This window comes from Lepisosteus oculatus, chromosome 1 (assembly GCF_040954835.1).
Source record: "Lepisosteus oculatus isolate fLepOcu1 chromosome 1, fLepOcu1.hap2, whole genome shotgun sequence".
Classification (NCBI taxonomy): Eukaryota; Metazoa; Chordata; class Actinopteri; order Semionotiformes; family Lepisosteidae; genus Lepisosteus; species Lepisosteus oculatus.
Genome location: NC_090696.1, coordinates 19,632,855 through 19,651,397, shown reverse-complemented (window position 1 = coordinate 19,651,397; position 18,543 = coordinate 19,632,855). Strand labels below are relative to the sequence as shown.

The following is an 18,543-nucleotide window of genomic DNA, read 5'->3' as shown; positions in this document are numbered from 1 at the left end:
TAGTGAGGCGCACACATAATTATAACGGGGAGGGGACGAAGATTCACGAGGAGACGCTGTAGTTTGTAAACTTCAGCAGCCGCTGTCAAAATATTTCTGCGGCTTACAAAGCGGTCGTACAACGTATCTAAAATTAAAATGCATATAACCATATATGAATATCGGCCTTTATTATCCTCAATGATCATTTCTCAAAATCAGTTTAGAATTTCGTTGCACCCATGGATTCATATTTACGGTACGGAGAGAGGTCGGAGGCTGATGAATGACCTCTGCTGACTGAACCGAAGGGGTCCCCTAGTGTATACAAGCTGCAACTACACGACAATAAAGGAAGAATTTTTAAAAAGAAGAATTCCTTATATATATATTGAAGTAGATCAGGTGGGTAGCTGCGTCAGCATGCGTAGGCTGCAAATGAACAAGTAATAGGTTTATTCCACGCTGAAAAGAGAATAAAGAAAACACAACCTGAAGAAGGCTCCACAGCCGAAATGTTGTGTTTTCTTTCTTCTCTTTTCATCATGGAATAAACCTATGACTTTTTCCCATATATATTACACGTATTTTCTGGACACTCCACTCAAAGCACTGTACAGGTAATGGGGATCCCCTCCACCACCACCAATTTATATGGCTGCTGGTGATATAGCCAGCAGCCATATCACCCTGCAACTCACAACTGGCAGCCCACTGAAGCTCAACGGGTGTGAGCCTGGTCAGTACCTGGATGGGAGACCTCCTGGGAAAAACTAAGGTTGCTGCTGGAAGAGGTGTTAGTGGGGCCAGCAGGGGGCGCTCACCCTGTGGTCCACGTGGGTCCTAATGCCCCAGTATAGTGACGGGGACACTATACTGTAAACAGGTGCCGTCCTTCGGATGAGACGTAAAACCGAGGTCCTGACTCTCTGTGGTCATTAAAAATCCCAGGGTGTTTCTCGAAAAGAGTAGGGGTGTAACCCCGGCATCCTGGCCAAATTTCCCATTGGCCTTAACCAATCATGGCCTCCTAATAATCCCCATCTATGAATTGGCTTCATTACTCTCTGCTCTCCTCCCCACTAATAGCTGATGTGTGGTGAGCGTTCTGGCGCACTATGGCTGCCGTCGCATCATCCAGGTGGGTGCTGCACACTGGTGGTGGTGGAGGGGAGTCCCCATTACCTGTAAAGCGGAGTGGAGTGGAGTGTCCAGAAAAGCGCTATATAAGTGTAAGCAATTATTATTATTATTATTACAGTGCTTTGAGTGGAGTGTCCAGAAAAGTGCTATATAAGTGTAAGCAATTATTACTTAGAAATTATTCACGTGCAGCACCCCCTGGAGGATGCACCAGTCTGCTCGCCACATACCAGCTATCAGTGGGGAAGAGAGCAGAGTGATGAAGCCAGTTCACAGATGGGGATTATTAAGAGGTCATGATTGGTAAGGGCCAATGGGAAATTTGCCCAGGACGGGGGATAACACCCCCTACTACGTTCTAGAAACGCCCTGGGATTTTTAATGACCACAGAGAGTCAGGACCTCGGTTTTACATCTCTTTTGAAGGACGGTGCCTTTTTACAGTATAGTGTCCCCCATCACTATACTGGGGCATTAGGACCCACATGGACCCCAGGGTGAGCGCCCCCTGCTGGCCCCACTAACACCTCTTCCAGCAGCAACCTTAGTTTTTCCCAGGAGGTCTCTCATTCAGGTACTGACCTGACTCAGACCTGCAGAGCTGCACTGGTTGGTTTCGCTTTGTTTTTAAGTACTATTTTAACTATTTTTACATATATTTTAAATCATTCTCTTTTTAACAATAGCCTGGTTAGCACCAAGTATTGCAGAAACTACAATAAATGGGATTGGAAGAGCCATAGTTTCAGTGTTTCATTGAAAGGGCTGGAGGGCGGAGTGGTGGCACTGTAGCTAAGGATCTGCACCTATGGTTCAAATCCTGCGGCTGGCAGAGGAATCCTACTCTGTTGGGCTCCAGAGCAAGGCCCTTAACCCCAGCTGCTCCAGGGGTGCTGTATAAATGACTGACCCCCAGCTTCTCTCCCTGTCTGTGTGTCTCATGGAGAGCAAGCTGGGGTGTGTGAAAAGACAAATTCCTAAAGCAAGAAATTGTATAGGGCCAATAAAGTGATCTTATCTTATCTAAATATAGGTACAAGTTTCATCCATCTGTATCCGTTGGGAAAAAAGGATCTCAAACGTTTTTAATTAGCGCTGAATATTAATTCAAAAGCAATCAACTTTCTTTTCTGAGAATTAATTGAATGCCACTGCGATCAGACCGTCCCTGATGCCCCGTGCCGAATCAGAACGCGCAGGACCTGCCAGCCACCCTCCGGGCCTGGAGCTGGGGAGGACTGGCAGGGAAACGGAGACAGCCCGACGCACGCAGACAGAGATGCGGCAGACGCACTGCAGGACGGACACGCAGGAGTCACGCACACAGGCACAGAGAGCCCCGCGGGCCAAGCGTCAGCGCCTGCCTGCCCGCGGCTGGTTGTCCTCCCAGCAGCCGTGTGAAGGCGATGTGAAGCCATACCCCCAGCGAGAGATGGCCGCAGCCGCGACAATGGCGTGACGGTGGCAATGGTACTGGGGGTGGTGTGGGGCTTGGGGGGGGGGCCCAGGCTGGCAGGGATGCAGCCCTGAGCCCCAGTGCCCCGGTGCCCCAGTGCCAGGGCTACTGCTCGGTGAGGGGAGCGGGACGGGGCAGAGGGGCGTGCCCCACGACAGAACCATTGAGAGACCCTACCCGGAACCACAGCCCCCGTCCGATTGGACACGCTAGCCTCGGTCACCTCACTCATCACCCGGGTCCCCGGGCAGCGCTGGGTGGTGGTTCGGACTGGCAGGGAGCTCCCGCATGGCTCACCTGCTCTCTCCTCGGCCAGGTTGCCAAAGGCCCTCGTGCGAGCTGAAATGGCGGACGTCCAGCCCAGGGAGCCAGCAGTCGCCTGGTGATGTCATAGTCTACCCTCTAGTCTAAGGGTCTTTGTATGATGACATCATTCTGTGATCAGGGAGCTGAGCGCAGTACTGGCTGGACGGTTCCGTGCAGACAGAGCAGCGCACAATGCACAGTACAGACTGACAGTGCAGTGTAGCCAGTCTGTTCATAAGAAAAGGAATGTAAGTTTTTGAGTAAGTGTACAAAACAGCATTTGTTTCGGGACCAGGAGAAATGTAGCCACAGTGCAGCAGACCTGCTGGTTCAGACCTGATGTCGTGATGTTGTGATGATGTCATGATGTAGTCAGAATAGAAAGGCTCATCCACAGTTACCATTTCACCAGAAGGAAAGTACAGAAAATCATACAAGAGGCACAATTCTGCAACTAGGCCCATTCACCCTTTACCCCATGCAGCTGGGGTGCTATCTATGTGGAGTTTGCATGTTCTCCCTGTGTAAATTGCAGAGCAAAGAAAATAGGAAAGTCTGCTGATGACCCCTCCCACCCAGGTTACTGTTTCATAAATGTCCCTCAGGAAGACGTTACATCTACTGAAACCAGAACCAAACAGCATCTTTCCAAGGGCTGTCTTTATGCTTATTCAGAACCCTAGTTCTATGTGCAGTGTCCTAACGCTGTCTATTGTCTTCTTTGTGTATGGCTTATGTAGAATGTCTTTGCAGCACCGGAGTAAATTCCTTGTACATGAATTGTGCTGGGTGAATAAAGGTGGCTCGGATTCGGATGTTCATGTGGAGCGTATGTGTGTATCCTGCCTCGTGCCTGTCGCTCGCTGGGATAGGCTCCAGCTCCCCTCCTCAGACCCTGAACTGGAAGAAGCAGGTAGAATATGGATGGATGGATGAAGAAGCTGTCAGAATACCCCGTGCCCTAGACTAGCGGTGCCCAGCCCTGGTCCTGGCGCCCCACACACCTGCTGGCTCTCAGGAGATCACTGAGCCTCGCTTCATCTGAGGAGCTGCTTCGCTGGAACATTTGCCTTTTGTTTCGACTCACAAGCTTGGGATCTTATTTCACTTACAAAATACAAAGGGTTCGAGCTGAAACATGTTTAAGAGCCGAGAACAAACAGCTCCCGTGACTCCTGTCATCATTATCAAGTCAGTGAAGGGCTTGATTGTGTAACTGAGGGCTCGGCAGTCAGAAAAACCAGCAGGGGTGTGGGCCACCAGTATCAGGACTGGAAACCCCTGCCATAGGCTAAGCCATACCACCTCCATTCAGCATGTTTCAATCCTTACTGAGATCAGAGAGCCTAAATCCTCCCTCTTCACCCACCAGCTCCAGCTGCAGCCCGAGAGACAGCTCACTGACTGACTGTACACTGGAGGAAGTGAACGACTTGTTAGCTGACTCCTCTGCACAGAATACAGGAGCCATCTGAGTTGATAGCATGTTTCCGATTGTCCAGCCTTCAGCCTGGAGCCTGGAGCACATCATACTGCTGTAGACATGATCACCTGCAGAACAGGTCAGTCTAGCACAACAGACTAAATGATCTAGAGCTGGTTTTCACACCGGTACCTATTCAGTGACAAAATGCGCTGACATCATCACGGGATCATGACATCATCACATCACGCACTCACGTCTGAGCGGCAGATCTACAGCGTCTACAGGAGGACTTTTGTCTGAAATTAATGCTTTTTTGCATCTTTTAGAACTTCCTTCTCTGTTTCAGCGTTTCACTTTTGTGTGCTGAGATCTCCTCTAAAACTTTCTGTTGGAGGCAGACAGCGCCAAAGCTTGGCAGCCAGCGTAAAACTGATTCTGAGGAGCAGCGCTCTAGCAATGTGCCAGAGGAAAACTCATCTCTGATTTTGATTTTCCATGTGGGACGCCCCTCCCCCCGACACGCCCCCCCCGCAGCAGCACCCCACACAGCTGTGGAGCTGTAGCCCCAGAGCTCTCTACTCACCACCACTGCAGCCGGGTCGAAGGGGCCGTCCGAGGGCTTCAGGAGCCGGGGTCGTTGCTGCGGGACGGGCCGGGGGAGCGCCGGGCCGGGGCGCGGGAAGGGGGGCCCCAGCCTGGCCGGGGCGGGGGGGGGCGTGCCGGACGCAGGCTTCTTCACGGAAGACTCTCTCTTGGGTGCCATGGCGGCGCGTTGGGTTCAGGAGCTGGTTTCCTTCCCGAGCCCCTCTGGCTGGAGCTGGTGCTGCTGTTGCAGGAAAGCCCGTTCTGAACTGAGCCCAGCTCGGGGAAAGTGTGTCAGCGCTGAGCGGAGTCAGGGGAGGAAGAGAGGGGGGCGAGCGAGACCACCGGAGTGTGGGTGTGTCGATCAACAGGCATCAGTCGGCATGTGTCTGTTCATCACTGCCGAGCTGCAGTGACGCTCCAGTCCTGTGGATTCAATCCTGACTGTGTGTGTGTGTGAGAGAGAGAGCTGGCTAGGGAGCCTATATGTAGGTGATTCTATTTCAGGTTTTGAAATAATGGATGTCCTTGGTTTTTAATTCTCCAGACCCTTCCCCCTCTCTCTCTCAGCCCGAGTGTGAGCGTCTTAATCTGGTGAGCCCACCCCTCTGTTTGCAGACATCAGCGCCTGTCCCAGCAGGGACACCCCCGACAGTTTAAGCTGCAAGCGTCTCTCTTTAAGGTAGGCAGGACTATTGCAATGCTTTTCTACAAATAGTTCATTGAAAGTGTTTTGGCACACTGTCATGTGGGTTGCGCAACATCAGTAGCGTTAATCATAACAAGTTGGGAATGTTAGATAAGCATCAAGATTACTGGGGCAAATCAGATCAACCTAAATATCCTCCACAAACGGAGGGCTATAAAGAAGTTCAAGAGCATTATGGTGTCTGTGTGTGTCGCCCCCCCCCCCCCCCATCCATTGTGAATTCACACGACAGCCATCTGGGAGACGCCTCAGGACTCCAGAAATCTTCCATCCCCTTTGCAATACCACTCTCGAAAACAGTGCAAAATATCTCTCATCTCCATAAACACTGCTGTACTGTATTCTTGGGTGTTGACATTTGTCTGTTTCTTTGGACTGGGCTGTAAAACAAATGACCCCCAGGGGGTAATAAAGTCCGAATTCAATGGAATGTGGTTACCCTTGCTGCCTCCCAGCCCTGGGGCCCTTTCTGGAGTGCTGTCTGTGTGGAGTTTGTATGGGCTCCCCACATTCCCATAGGTTTCCTCCCACAGTCCAAAGACCTGCTGGTACATTATTTGGCTTCTGGGAAAACTGGCCCTGGTGTGAGTGTGTGCGTCTGTGTGGGATGGACTGGTATCCCGTCCAGGGGGTATCCTGCCTTGCGCCCGTGGCTTGCTGGGACAGGCTCTGGCTCCCCCGCGACCCTGTAGGGCACAGTTATAAAACATACGGATGGATGGATTGGCGTGGAATTGAACTGAAACACTAGGAGCTCTGCTGGGCGCTAACAGCAGTGACCTGCTGGACGACGAAGACTGTACTCTCTCTCGTTTGCATTTCCCAGAAGGCACACAGAGAGCTCAGGAGCAGGGAGATACACGGGGCAGGTGTGGCAGCAGTGATAACGCGCCTCACAATAGCATCTTTCTGTTCTGAGGCCAGTGTGCACCCAGCCCCTCCACTGTACAGTGTGCAAAGTCACCTTCGTGTGTGAAAATGAAAGGCAGGCAGAACCGTATCACATAAAGGCATCGCCTATTACAGTCTTATTACTGTAGGAATCTGATGGTTCACCTTCAGTACACTGTCCTTGTTTTGCATAGTAAAAGCAGGCAGACAAATGCTTGTCTTTCACAATGCAGACCGATGTCTTTAACCAGTGGCAGCTCAGAATGGGATCTAGATGGTTCAATAAAATGTTTTGTTTTTCAGACCTGCTGTCTGTCCCTCTGTCTGTACTGACCCAGAGCCGGGAAGAGCCGGGCAGCAAGGCTCTGTCCACTTGCAGTCAGGTAATAGTAAAAGGTGGCAAGCCCACATGCCTTCTTTATTGATGGTAGACAGTTCAGAGTAGCCAATCAAAGTGCTTGTCATAGGGAGGTGGGAGAAGACCCATGTGGACACAGGGAGAACATGCAAACTCCACACAGACAGGCTCCTCAATCTGCAATCGAACCCAAGCCCCCCAGGGCTGCGAGGCAACAGTGCTAAGCACACCTGCCAATGTACCTCAGTACAGACAGTGTAGTAAAATAATCACTTAACCTCCTGGTGCTGCTGTGGTCCAACATCTCTGAGTTGCACCGGGTCTGGGTTTAAACTGCAGAGCAAATTCTGCAGGAAACAGGGAAACCCTTTCTCAGAGAGCAGCACAGGGATGTGGTGCAGGTTAAGGAGACCCTAAATATTTAAGAATTAACGCCGTCTTTTTCCCCCAAAAGATTACCGAGGTTTCTCTTAGGCCCTTTTTTCATTTTGTGCTATCCACCCCCATATTTGCGCTCACGTCGCCCAGAAAACCCACATGCACCTCTCAGTCACACACACACCAGCACAACTCCTTAGAGGTTCCCCACAAACACAGCTCACTGAACGGATGTCTTTTTATGCCAGAATCTAGTCTTTTCATGGGCAGATGGGGCCTCAGTTAGGCACGGGAACCCCAGAGCCCCACTGCTCTGAGAGGCCAGAGGTCAGCAAGGCCCGAGCCTCGCAGAGACAACAGGCACAAGGCTGGATTTCCTTTGCTCTTTATTCAGAAGTTACTTCAGAGGAATGACAGTCGTCTTTATTTCAGCGATTCAGTTACAAAGGGTCTGGCTTCTGCAGAGCGGAGGTGCTGGCAGTCACTTTTACCCACCAGTCGAGGTCTTTATCCCTCAGGGCGCCCAGCAGGGGGCGCTCTAGGGCTTAGCCTCCCCGCACTCGAAGCGGACGAAGTCCAGGACGTGGGCGCCGTTCTCCTGCAGGTACTGGCCCACGGTGCGGTCCGGCTGGGACAGCAAGCTCTGCGCCAGCAGCCGCGTCTCGGTGTCCCCACCGCCGGGCAGGTCCTCGGGCGTGCCCAGCGTCTCCGGTGCCTCGCCCACCACGTGCTGCGCCAGCCGCCGCCCCAGCTCCGCCCCGCCTCCGCGGCACGCCACCAGCGCCCCGTACCGGCCCACCCGGGCACCCCCTTCCGCCGCGGGCCCGGGCGGCGAGCCGTGGACGTACGTGCCGATGTGGCAGTCGGAGGGCACCGCCATGATCACCGCCCGCTGCAGCGCGATGTTCTCGCCCAGCCTGCCTGGGGGGAAACCACACAGAGGGCGCGGCCCGGTCACCAGGGCGAGCCGGACCGCAGGGGAGAGGCCCGTCCGAGCGCACGCCCGACTCTTACCTACAGCCAGAGCCAACTCGTCGGAGAGGGGGGCACCGCCGGACCCCGCTTTCAGCAGGGACAGCTCCTCGGCTCCCAGGAGGCTCTAAGAGAGGTGGACAGCGGGACACAGTTAGCGGTAAGACACCAGCGAACCACACAAGCCCTGGGCAGGCCTGATGGGACAGCGTCAGTGCACCGTGCAAGCTGCAGAAGAGACGTCACCCTCCTTGAATCCGACACCGTGCAGAATTCTCTCGCGGCACAGAGCCCGGTCATTGGTACTGCCCAGCTCGCCAGTGTCCAGTGAGCGGCGCCCTGTGGCTTCGAGTCTGTGACCAACTGTGATCGAATCCCAGAATTCCCATATCCCCCCCGGCAGAGAACACAGCCCTGTGCGCTCAGAATGAGAGATTTCAAGCACCAGGAGCCCCCACACAGCTGCACACAGAGAGAACGAGCCACACGCAATCCACTCGTATCTCAAACACCGGGCCGCACGACGGGCGATACAGAAATCCACCGGAATTTCTCCTGGGAGCCAGCTGAACTGCCCGCCTGGCGCGCACCAGCCACAGCTGCAGTGGCCATGATTTCCCACAGTGGCTTTTCTCCCCCAGTGGGATTTGTGTTTCTCAGTGAAATCCCCTTCACCACCTTCCCTCCCCCCGAGGAGGTGCACACCTTGGTGTAGCCAGATCCGCTCCCCGCTGTGCTCTGGTGACGCCCCATGGTGGCCAGAGCCACTCTGTGCACCAGCTGCTGGAATGTCTCGTTTCGGGCGACGAAGTCCGTCTCGCAGTTCACCTGAGATGAGAACGAGAGGCAGCAGGTCACCGAGGAGAGGCGGCAGGCCATTATCAGGAGGCAGCCAGTCAGCTCCTTCAAATGTGCTCGATCCAAGTTTCTGATCCAGTTGTTTGGAAAGATCTATGGAAATCTAATTCAACAATAAGACAATGCAGCTTCTTCCAAAAACCCGCCGCGTAAAGACGTGTCTGGGTGGTTTTTCAGTAAGCTCATACCAATTTTGTTGTTTTTTAATAAAACATTTCCACTAAACATCTTGGTACCGGATCACATACATATGAACACCACACTGTCTCTCCTGACGTGCAAGAACGTCTTAAAACAGAGATCAGCTGATAATTTGGGCCAGTCCTCTTATCAGTGTTACCTGAGAATAATTACTGCTCGCCCTCTAGTGGTGAATACACTACCGCCAGCTCTCCTGCAGGGGTGACCCTGCCCCTTGTCCTACCTCCACTAGGGGGCGACTACTGTCCTGCAGGGGTGACCCTGCCCCTTTGTCCTACCTCCACTAGGGGGCGACTACTGTCCTGCAGGGGTGACCCTGCTCCTTGTCCCACCTCCACCGGGGGGCGACTACCGCCGGCTCTCCTGCAGGGGGGACCCTGCCCCTTGTCCTACCTCCACCATGACGGCGGTGCGGTCGCCCAGCAGCTGCCCGATCAGACCCTGCGAGGTGCGGCGACCCTGTAGCTTGTTGGCCTTGCTCCAGCCCTCCTTCTGTGCCTGTTCATGGAGCCAGCTCTCTGCCTGCACACACAGGGGCGGGTGAGGGAGGTTCACACTCACAGGCAGCAATGCATTTGGCTAAGCACAACTTGTCATTGCGCAGGTTCTACTAGAAAAGTCACTCGGTCAGAATGTCCATGCTTTCGAAATCTTTCTATCTGATGAAGAAATCCTTCAAATCCATTCTTGATAAGCGTAGGTTCCGCCTCTGCTTGAACAAAAATATGATCAGAGATTTGGGGGTGGCTGAGCACACAGCACCCACAGAGCTGGAAACCTAGACTAAGAACAAACCTCATTTTCAGGACCAGAGGTGACTACTTTAGAAACAGTTCAGGTGCGTAGCTGCATCAGCATGCATGGCTGCAAAGCAACAAATAATAGGTTTATTCCATGCTAAAAAGAGAAGAAAGAAAAAGTTGTGTTTTCTTCCTTCTCTTTTCAGCATGGAATAAACCTATTGTTCCTTTAGAAATACATGTGAAGCAGAAATGGTGAATGGTCTGTCTTTATTCTGTCTGCAATTTATTCAAACAAGAACATCAGGAGTGCTTATCTGTGAGGGGGACTGCCTGAGTTACGGTCCACGTCAGGCTCAGTTCAACAGCGAGACCTGCTGTGATCTGGTGCCAGTCAGTGGTTTCCCCTGGACAGGTGGGCTGAGTGTTTTGCCGCGGGAGAGAGACCAGCCTCCACAGTTACCTGCGCAAAGTCGCCATCGAACTTTTCCAGAGCCTTCTTGCAGTTGACGAAGGAGTATCCGGTCACCTTGCGCAGTTTGACCAGCAGAGCCTTTTCCGTGGCCAGCAAGGGACAGCCCGAGTGGACAGACTGGACCGGCTGAGCCAAACAGACCTGGAGAACAGGTGCCCTTTAATTGTGAGGATTCCAAACCCACTCAACCAAGACCATTCAACCTGTATCCCTTCCAATCTACCCTACTGCAGTGCTGATAATACCAGCTCATTAATTGCTATATTAATCCTGCAAATTATAATAATTGCTTACACTTATATAGCGCTTTTCTGGACACTCCACTCAAAGCGCTGTACAGGTAACAGGGATCCCCTCCACCACCACCAGTGTGCTGGATGATGCGACAGCAGCCATAGTGCGCCAGTACGCTCACCACACACCAGCTCTCAGTGGGGGGGGGGGGGAGAACAGAGTGATGAAGCCAGTTCAGAGATGGGGATTATTAGGAGGCCATGATTGGTAAAGGGAAATTAGCCCAGGATTCTGGGGTTACACCCCTACTTTTTTCAGGAGACAACCTGGAAGGACAAAGGACAGCGCCTTTTTACAGTGCAGAGATCGCAGGGTGAGCGCCCCCTGCTGGCCCCACTAACACCTATTCCAGCAGCAACCTTAGTTTCTCCCAGAGGTCTCCTATCCAGGTACTGACCAGGCTCACACCTGCTGAGCGTCAGTGCTAATCAATTTCATAAATACAAGTGCATCAATTAGCAGACCAATTAACTTGTTTCTTTGGTCCGTCCTGAGTGTGAACCACACACCTCTTAAAGAGTACAGCTTCCACAGCTTCAGCACACAGATGTTACTCAGCGCTGGCTAGCTGATTAATTGATGATGAACAGACGCAGGTGGGAGAAGAGGGCTTTCCCTCTGCGGGTCCAACTGGTACACTACAAGCAGCACGCCCGAACGAGGGCGGTCCTGAAACGCGGAAACTGGCAGTGTTCATATCGGCTACAAACAGCGTCAGACCCTTTAACAGCTGACGGTACATTTACAAATATTTTCTCAAACAGAAAACTTACATCAGTTCGCCAGTGAGTCAGCTGAAAACAAGCAGACACGGTGTTTTTTTTATACAAAACTAGACCACGGAACTAATTTTGTATAACCTAGACTACGGAATCACTGTCAAGACACTGCAGTGGCAGCATCTGCTCTAGATAACTAATACTGAAGACTTTTACTCACGGACTATTTTAAATCGTATTCTTTTGAACGTATTTGATAAGATAAACTTGTTTCACTGTAAGCTGCCTTAGAATAATTGCTTCCCTAAGTATACCAATACATTCGTTCATTCACTATCACTACTAGCTTTGAGAATCAGCCTGCTCTGTGATCCAGGAATGCAGTAATCGTAACTACCTTTGCCAAGCTATAACCGATAGTAATCCTTTTAAAAGTCCGAGCTATCCACACGGACTGGTAGTATACTTTATCAGCATTTTCAGACACGCTTAATATCTCACGAACTCCCAGCAGAACACTGTTGCTTCTGCAGACACATACTGTACAACATTCACGAGCTGTTACCAGAATTCACACAGAACCGTAATGCTGCGTAAGTGCGTGGCTCGGTTTCCATTTCTCACGCAAACAATTTACCTTTCTCAGATCCGATCTGACCGCTTTCAGCACAGAACACACAGACATGACCGGCTCCACGTTTGATAACCCGCATGTCAGGACGAACGGAGTGTCATTGAAGAACAGCACGCTGTCTACGGCGAGCGAGCAGGGTCAAAAAGTCTAACACCGACCACTCCGCGGAATAGATACTTACAATACTAGCTAAGTCTATGTGGAACGTCTGTGGCGGTACGTACCTGGAGAGCCATTTTACCTGGGGGTACCGGTAGTGTTACTTAAAACAATTGATAGAACTCCTCAGTATCCCCCGGACAAAGGAGCTTAACACCTTTACAAGGCAGCGCAGCACGATGACATCGTTTGAGCTGCTGTATTTCTTGCTTCAGTGGTGTCCTGGGTTTGACTGCAGGCTGGGGTGTTTGTCTCTGTGGAGTTTGCATGGTCTCCCCGCGACCGTGTGGGTGCTGCAGTTGTCTGTGAAAGCGGTTAATTCAGCCTGTAACTGGTGCCTCGTTGCCGGTGTCATCATGGTGAAGCAACTTCAAATCCCCCCCGCTGTCTGGAGTAACTCTGCCACAGTTGCGACCGGAGAATAGCTTTTTTTTCCCACCGAAGATTCCGATTTTTTTTTTATTCCAGCTTTCATTTTCAATTATTGGAAAAAAAAACTTGCTTCTATATACTTGTAATAATTGCTCATTTCTGTATTGTGCACTATTTGACGGGTAACACAGTTGTGAGCAATTGTTTCAATGCCGCCTGTGAAAGCTTTAATCGGAGACTGTGAATTTACATTACATGCAGCGAATACATCAAAAGGACGTTTTTCATGATTACCAACAGATGCACAGAAGCTCTAAACCACACGCTGGTTTTAAAGATCTGGTCTCCTTTCTGACATCACATCATGACAACTTCGTGACATCATGACATCATCATAAGAGTGTTCGATAAGATGTAATAGAACTTTTATCCAAAAGTTAGAAACGATTTAAAAACCTTGATGCACAACGCAGAAGATTGTTTTTGTTTTGTGCACTGGAGTTTGCCTGCAACAAAAACTATTAGACAGATTTATAGAGTTTTCGTCAACAAGCAGACAACTAAATATTGTGTTCCTTATTATTCAACATTTTATTTTTAGAACATACACAGCCAATTTATTTCGCAGTTGAAAATGTACTAGTTCTGTTTAATGGAATATTCTGTGTTCAAATTGGCGAAAACTGCTCGGTAAATCCGAGTTAAGCTCGATAAGTGGTGTTTTGATCCCCCTAGTGGAGGATTGTCATTACTGCAGCCCTGGCTGTAGCGATTCGCAGCCTTGTTGCTGGTAGGAGGAGACGGTGAGGTCCTGGATCCAGTTTATAATTGGTATGAATTAATCCCTGCTAGTTAGTGGGTTTCAGGACTCTCGTTCGGGTGTACCTACTGAAATACAACCAACTACCCTTAAGCAGAAGAAGAAACACTGACATCAGTGTCAAACCCACCTGTTTCTGTTCATTGTCAATTGATCACCTACTTAGAGCTGTTTAGTCAGAAATAAGGGAGCTAAATTCTTAACTGACAAGATGAGGAGAGACTGTGCTGAAAGTGTTGAGAGTTGAGTGTCCTGGAATATTGCCCTGGAACTGGCCCACGAATCCCCTGCTCTCAAGAAAGGGGCTGCAGAGGGGCTGCAGAGATCGCTTTCTGGAGCCCCTGACACCTCGTGAGTTGGTGAGTGTGGTGAATAGTGAATAGTGCGCTGAATACCAGGCCACAACTCGAGCCTGACCCCCCCTGGCCACACCAGGAAACTCCTAGGCAGCAGATCAGCAGCCCATGAGCGTGCATTTCGGCAGTGTGTCGCTGTTGTTGACTTTCAGTCCCCTCTGAGCTCCCGTGATGTAGAGATGCCCCCTGGCACAGAATCCTGCACAGTTCCTCAGAGTATCCCAGCGCACAGTCACTCCGGTGCCTCTTCCTCTCCTCCTGCCCCAGTATTTAGGAATATCACAGGAGGGATTGCCCTTTAAGGCTCCAAAAGGAACTCTCCATCACGCGAGCAAATGATTCAGTATCCTGTGCTGGAACTGTGCCCTTGTGAGTCAGGCGTCCCTTCCTGTTCCTGGTCTCCTCCGAGACCCTCTGCTGCACATTCCCTGCCTCAGCCTTCTTGCGCCCAGCGTCCAACAGAGCCACACAATCCACTTGCTCGCAGAGACCCAGGAGCTTCCAGGTGGAGGAACCTACTGCTAGCAAATCAGTCATACTTCTCTCACTAATAAAACTAACCCCACAAAAAAAGAAAACTTCTTTCAAGTCAAAAGTCGAGTTGATCGTCACCTGCACAAGTGCAATGAAATGCTTTTTTGCATGTGTGCTCCTATACCAAGACATCAAGGAAACACCAAAAGCCCAGGACAGTGGCAGCAACAACAAGTTAAATAACACACATCTTTGAGAGAAAAAAAACACATCAGTGTGAGCCAGTGGTAGGGGTAGAGCTCAGTAATCTGACATCTTGAGGGAAGAAGCTGTCTCTGAGTCTGGATGTTTGTACCTTTGTGCTCCTATAGTGCTGAGCAGAGGGAAGGAGGGAGAAAAGTGAGGAGCCAGGATGACTGGTGTCTTTAACGATACTTCCAGCCTTCCTGAGGCAGCGAGTTGTAAAAATTCCTGAAACAGAGGGAAGCTGTACTCCAGTGATGGACTGGGCTGACCCGACCACCCCCTGTAACGCCTTCCAGTCAGACAACGAGCTGCTGCCAAACCACACTGCAATGCCACATGTGAGCACACTCTCAATAGAGCACCTTTAATCTTCTCAGTGCTATAACCATTATAGAGACTGGGACTGCGGGCTGGCTGCTGATGGAACAGCACCGGAGTCCTATAATAACCCCTGCGTCATCTAAAGACCACAGGTCTCTCTCTCTCTCTCTCTCTCTCTCTCTCTCTCTCTCTCTCTCTCTCTCAATTCAATTCAATTCAATTCAAGGTGCTTTATTAGCATGACCGATAGGTACAATCAGTGTTGCCAAAGCAAATAAAAATAATAAAATTAACATAGAACAAAACAAAAAATAGAAGTAAAATAAAATCTACAGACATGTTACAGACATTTACAACAAAGACATATTATATAATATCGACATATACTGTAGGCGGCTGGAGCATTATTGGGAGACGGACTCACTGTTCCTCAGGCTGTGACAGGAGATCACATACTGGGCTGCCAGATCAACTGAGTTCCCTCCTCCCTCTCCCAGTAGGATTGGGACCTGTTGTGGTTTCGGCAGGTGTGGGAACTCTGGGATTAGATTTCTGAATTTCGGGAAGAATGTTTCTCTAATCCCAGAGTATCTGTCACAGTGCAGTAGGAAGTGCACCTCTGTCTCTATTTCTCCCCGCTGGCAGTGGGAGCACAGCCTGTCCTCTCTGGGCAGCCAGGTCTGCCTGTGTCGCCCAGTTTCTATGGCCAGGTTGTGGTCACTGAGCCTGTACTTCGTCAGGGTCTGTTTCTGTTTGTTATTTTTTATTTTGGTCAAATATTCAGCTAGTGTGTATTGTCTGTTTAAGGTTCTGTAGCATTACAGTTTATGTTGTGTTTGTGTGTGTGTGTCCCAGTGTGTGAGATATTGCTGTTTGATCTGTGCTGTGATGTGATCTCTCTCTCTCTCTCTCTCTCTCTCTCTGTTTGGGATGTGGAATGTGCAGCTGTGCCCATTACATCAGATCTTTTCCTGTTTCTAATGGGGCGCTTGAGCCAGCTGTGTCCAATGTGCACTCCCAGGGCTGGGCCTGGCTCGCTCCGGCATTGGGAGTCCAGTCGGATGATTAAGTGCGGAACTCTAAGAATTCTACCCACATTCTGAGGTGTTTGACAGGTAACCTTTGATGACAGAGTACAGCTATTAACAAATTCAAAACACTGCAGACATCCAAGAAACTAATTAGGTTCATTTGCTGCTCAGGTTGGAACGAGGGCCCCTGGACATGAGGGCTCCACTAGAAATGGGGTGCCAAGTTTGGGAGAAAAAGCTCCAGTTCAGTTCCAACCTCTGGTATCGAAATCCAGAGATCTCTAGAGGCGCCCCAGAAGAAAAGACCCCGAGTTGTGCCAGACCCCCCCTTTTCCATCTGAACTCTCTTTCCCAGTCAACGCTACACTGCGTCACGGAAAGAATCTTACACCTCGCGCTCCAGGGTCGGGGGTGCAAATTCCTGCATCTTCCTTGTAACTTCCGCTTCGGAGAGGTCTGGGACTAGAGCTTTTTCCCCACACTGCCAGGATTCCAAAACCCTGCCCTTAGCTTCCCGGATAGAATGGGGGACGCCATTGTGGCATTTAACATCACAGTATATCCAGTGGCCTGCAGGGCAGCAGGGCGGCTCAGTGGTTAGTGCTGCGGAGGTCCTGGGTTCAATCCCTGGGGTGCTGTCTGTGTGGAGTTTGCATGTTCTTCCCGTGTTCTTGTGGGTGTCTTCCACAGTCTAAAGACATGCTGGCAGGTTAATTGCCTTCTGGGAAGACTGGCCCTGTTGTGTGTGTGTGTGTGTGTGTGTGTGTGTGTGTGTGTGTGTGTGTGTGTGTGTGTGTGTGTGTATCTGCCCTGTGATGGACTGGCGTCCTGTCCAGGGTGTACCCTGCCTTGTGCCTGTTGCTTGCTGGGATAAAGTGCAAAGAAAAAGAAGGGATGGACGTGCACTCCAGCCTAATCAGGCCACTGGTGAGGCACTGAAGCCCCAGTGAAACAGGTCCACCCTGACTGGACAGCAACAAACTATTCCCTCCGTCACTCAAGCTCCGACAGAGCCAGACGTTCACCCTGATCCAACAGCAGGAAAGCAAGCAAGGATTTCAAAGAAAACCCGGACACGTTTACATTTCTAACAAAGCACTGTTTATTGAAGCTCCTGAGAACGCCAGAGTCACAGAGACAGAGAGTAACGGCTCAGCAGTTTGCATTGAAGACCCAACATCAGTAACAGTGGGAGGAAGGAAGAGGCAGCTGGAATGACGTTCCCTGCAACTCCAGTTGGATTGTCTTGGCTGCGGTCCCCTAACTGCCCCATTCACAGTTCAAATCAAAGAAACAGCCACTGTACCCAGGCTGGGTCAAATTCATTTCACAGTTATTTCCCCCTGCGCAGGGTGCAGCACACATCTTCACCATTTGCCTGAGCTCTGCAGTTACACTCTGTCCAGCCTCAAAGGGAACTTCACAGGTTCTTGTAAAAAAGCAATAATACTGAAATTGAATTTATATAATTCTAAATAATTTCTCATTAGCATTAATAAAAATAATATCTGGTGACATGCATTTATATAAGTAGTGCAAACAAAATGCATCACATGCATTATCAACAGCATCACTGCATTCAGCCCCACTATTGAAACAGAGCTTGGGCAGAACTAAAACCAGGAGACAGTAGTCTCTCCAGGAATCTGACCCTTGTGATGCCAGATAGACAGGGCAGCAATTCCAGCTTCAAGCACGCTTCTGCGAAACTCACCACTCTGCAAACAGCCGTTAAGGTCGAGTTGGAGCTTTAAGGCAGGAAGTTTCCTTTAAGTGGCGATGCTGTCAAGCTCCCTCTACCGTACACGCCTTGTAACTGCAAGTACGGGCCAAATCACTCTGGCAGTCACGTGAGCCAAACGTCTGGTTTATAATAATAATAATAATTGCTTACACTTATATAGCGCTTTTCTGGACACTCCACTCAAAGCGCTTTACAGGTAATGGGGATCCCCTCCACCACCACCAATGTGCAGCATCCACCTGGATGATGCGACGGCAGCCATAGTGCACCAGAACACTCACCACACATCAGCTATCAGTGGGGAGGAGAGCAGAGTAATTAAGCCAATTCATAGATGGGGATTATTAGGAGGCCATGATTAGTAAGGGCCAATTGGAAATTTGGCCAGGACACCAGGGTTACACCCCTACTCTTTTCGAGAAGCGCCCTGGGATTTTTAATGACCACAGAGAGTCAGGACCTCGGTTTTACGTCTCATCCGAAGGACGGCGCCTGTTTACAGTATAGTGTCCCCCGTCACTATACTGGGGCATTAGGACCCACATGGACCAGGGTGAGCACCCCCTGCTGGCCCCACTAACACCTCTTCCAGCAGCAGCCTTAGTTTTTCCCAGGAGGTCTCCCATCCAGGTACTGACCAGGCTCACACCTGCTTAGCTTCAGTGGGTTGCCAGTTGTGAGTTGCAGGGTGATATGGCTGCTTTGAGAGTTTGGGAGTTTAATTAAAAAAAAATAGGTTATGTTCCTCATTCTAGTCCAAATGCTTCAGAAATCGTCTAACATAGATTAACATGTTCGCCCACGAGTTAACAAGGGCTGTTCCTTCCGAACGAAGAATTTTAAATTCACTTAAGCAGTAAGTACGTTCCGTAAACAAAAAAATAAAGACTTCATTAATA

General features: G+C 50.4%; 1 protein-coding gene across 1 annotated transcript; it reads right to left on the bottom strand.

Moving 5' to 3' along the window:
- Window positions 1-7,597: 7,597 nt before the first annotated feature.
- tsfm (Ts translation elongation factor, mitochondrial) lies at window positions 7,598-12,232 on the bottom strand. Its single transcript, XM_069187014.1, has 6 exons — window positions 12,125-12,232; window positions 10,463-10,615; window positions 9,653-9,781; window positions 8,906-9,028; window positions 8,243-8,327; window positions 7,598-8,149 (listed from the first exon to the last, which is right to left on the bottom strand). Exons 1-6 carry the CDS (start codon window positions 12,170-12,172, stop codon window positions 7,767-7,769), a joined length of 921 nt encoding a protein of 306 aa, XP_069043115.1. The 5' UTR covers window positions 12,173-12,232; the 3' UTR covers window positions 7,598-7,766.
- Window positions 12,233-18,543: the final 6,311 nt, after the last annotated feature.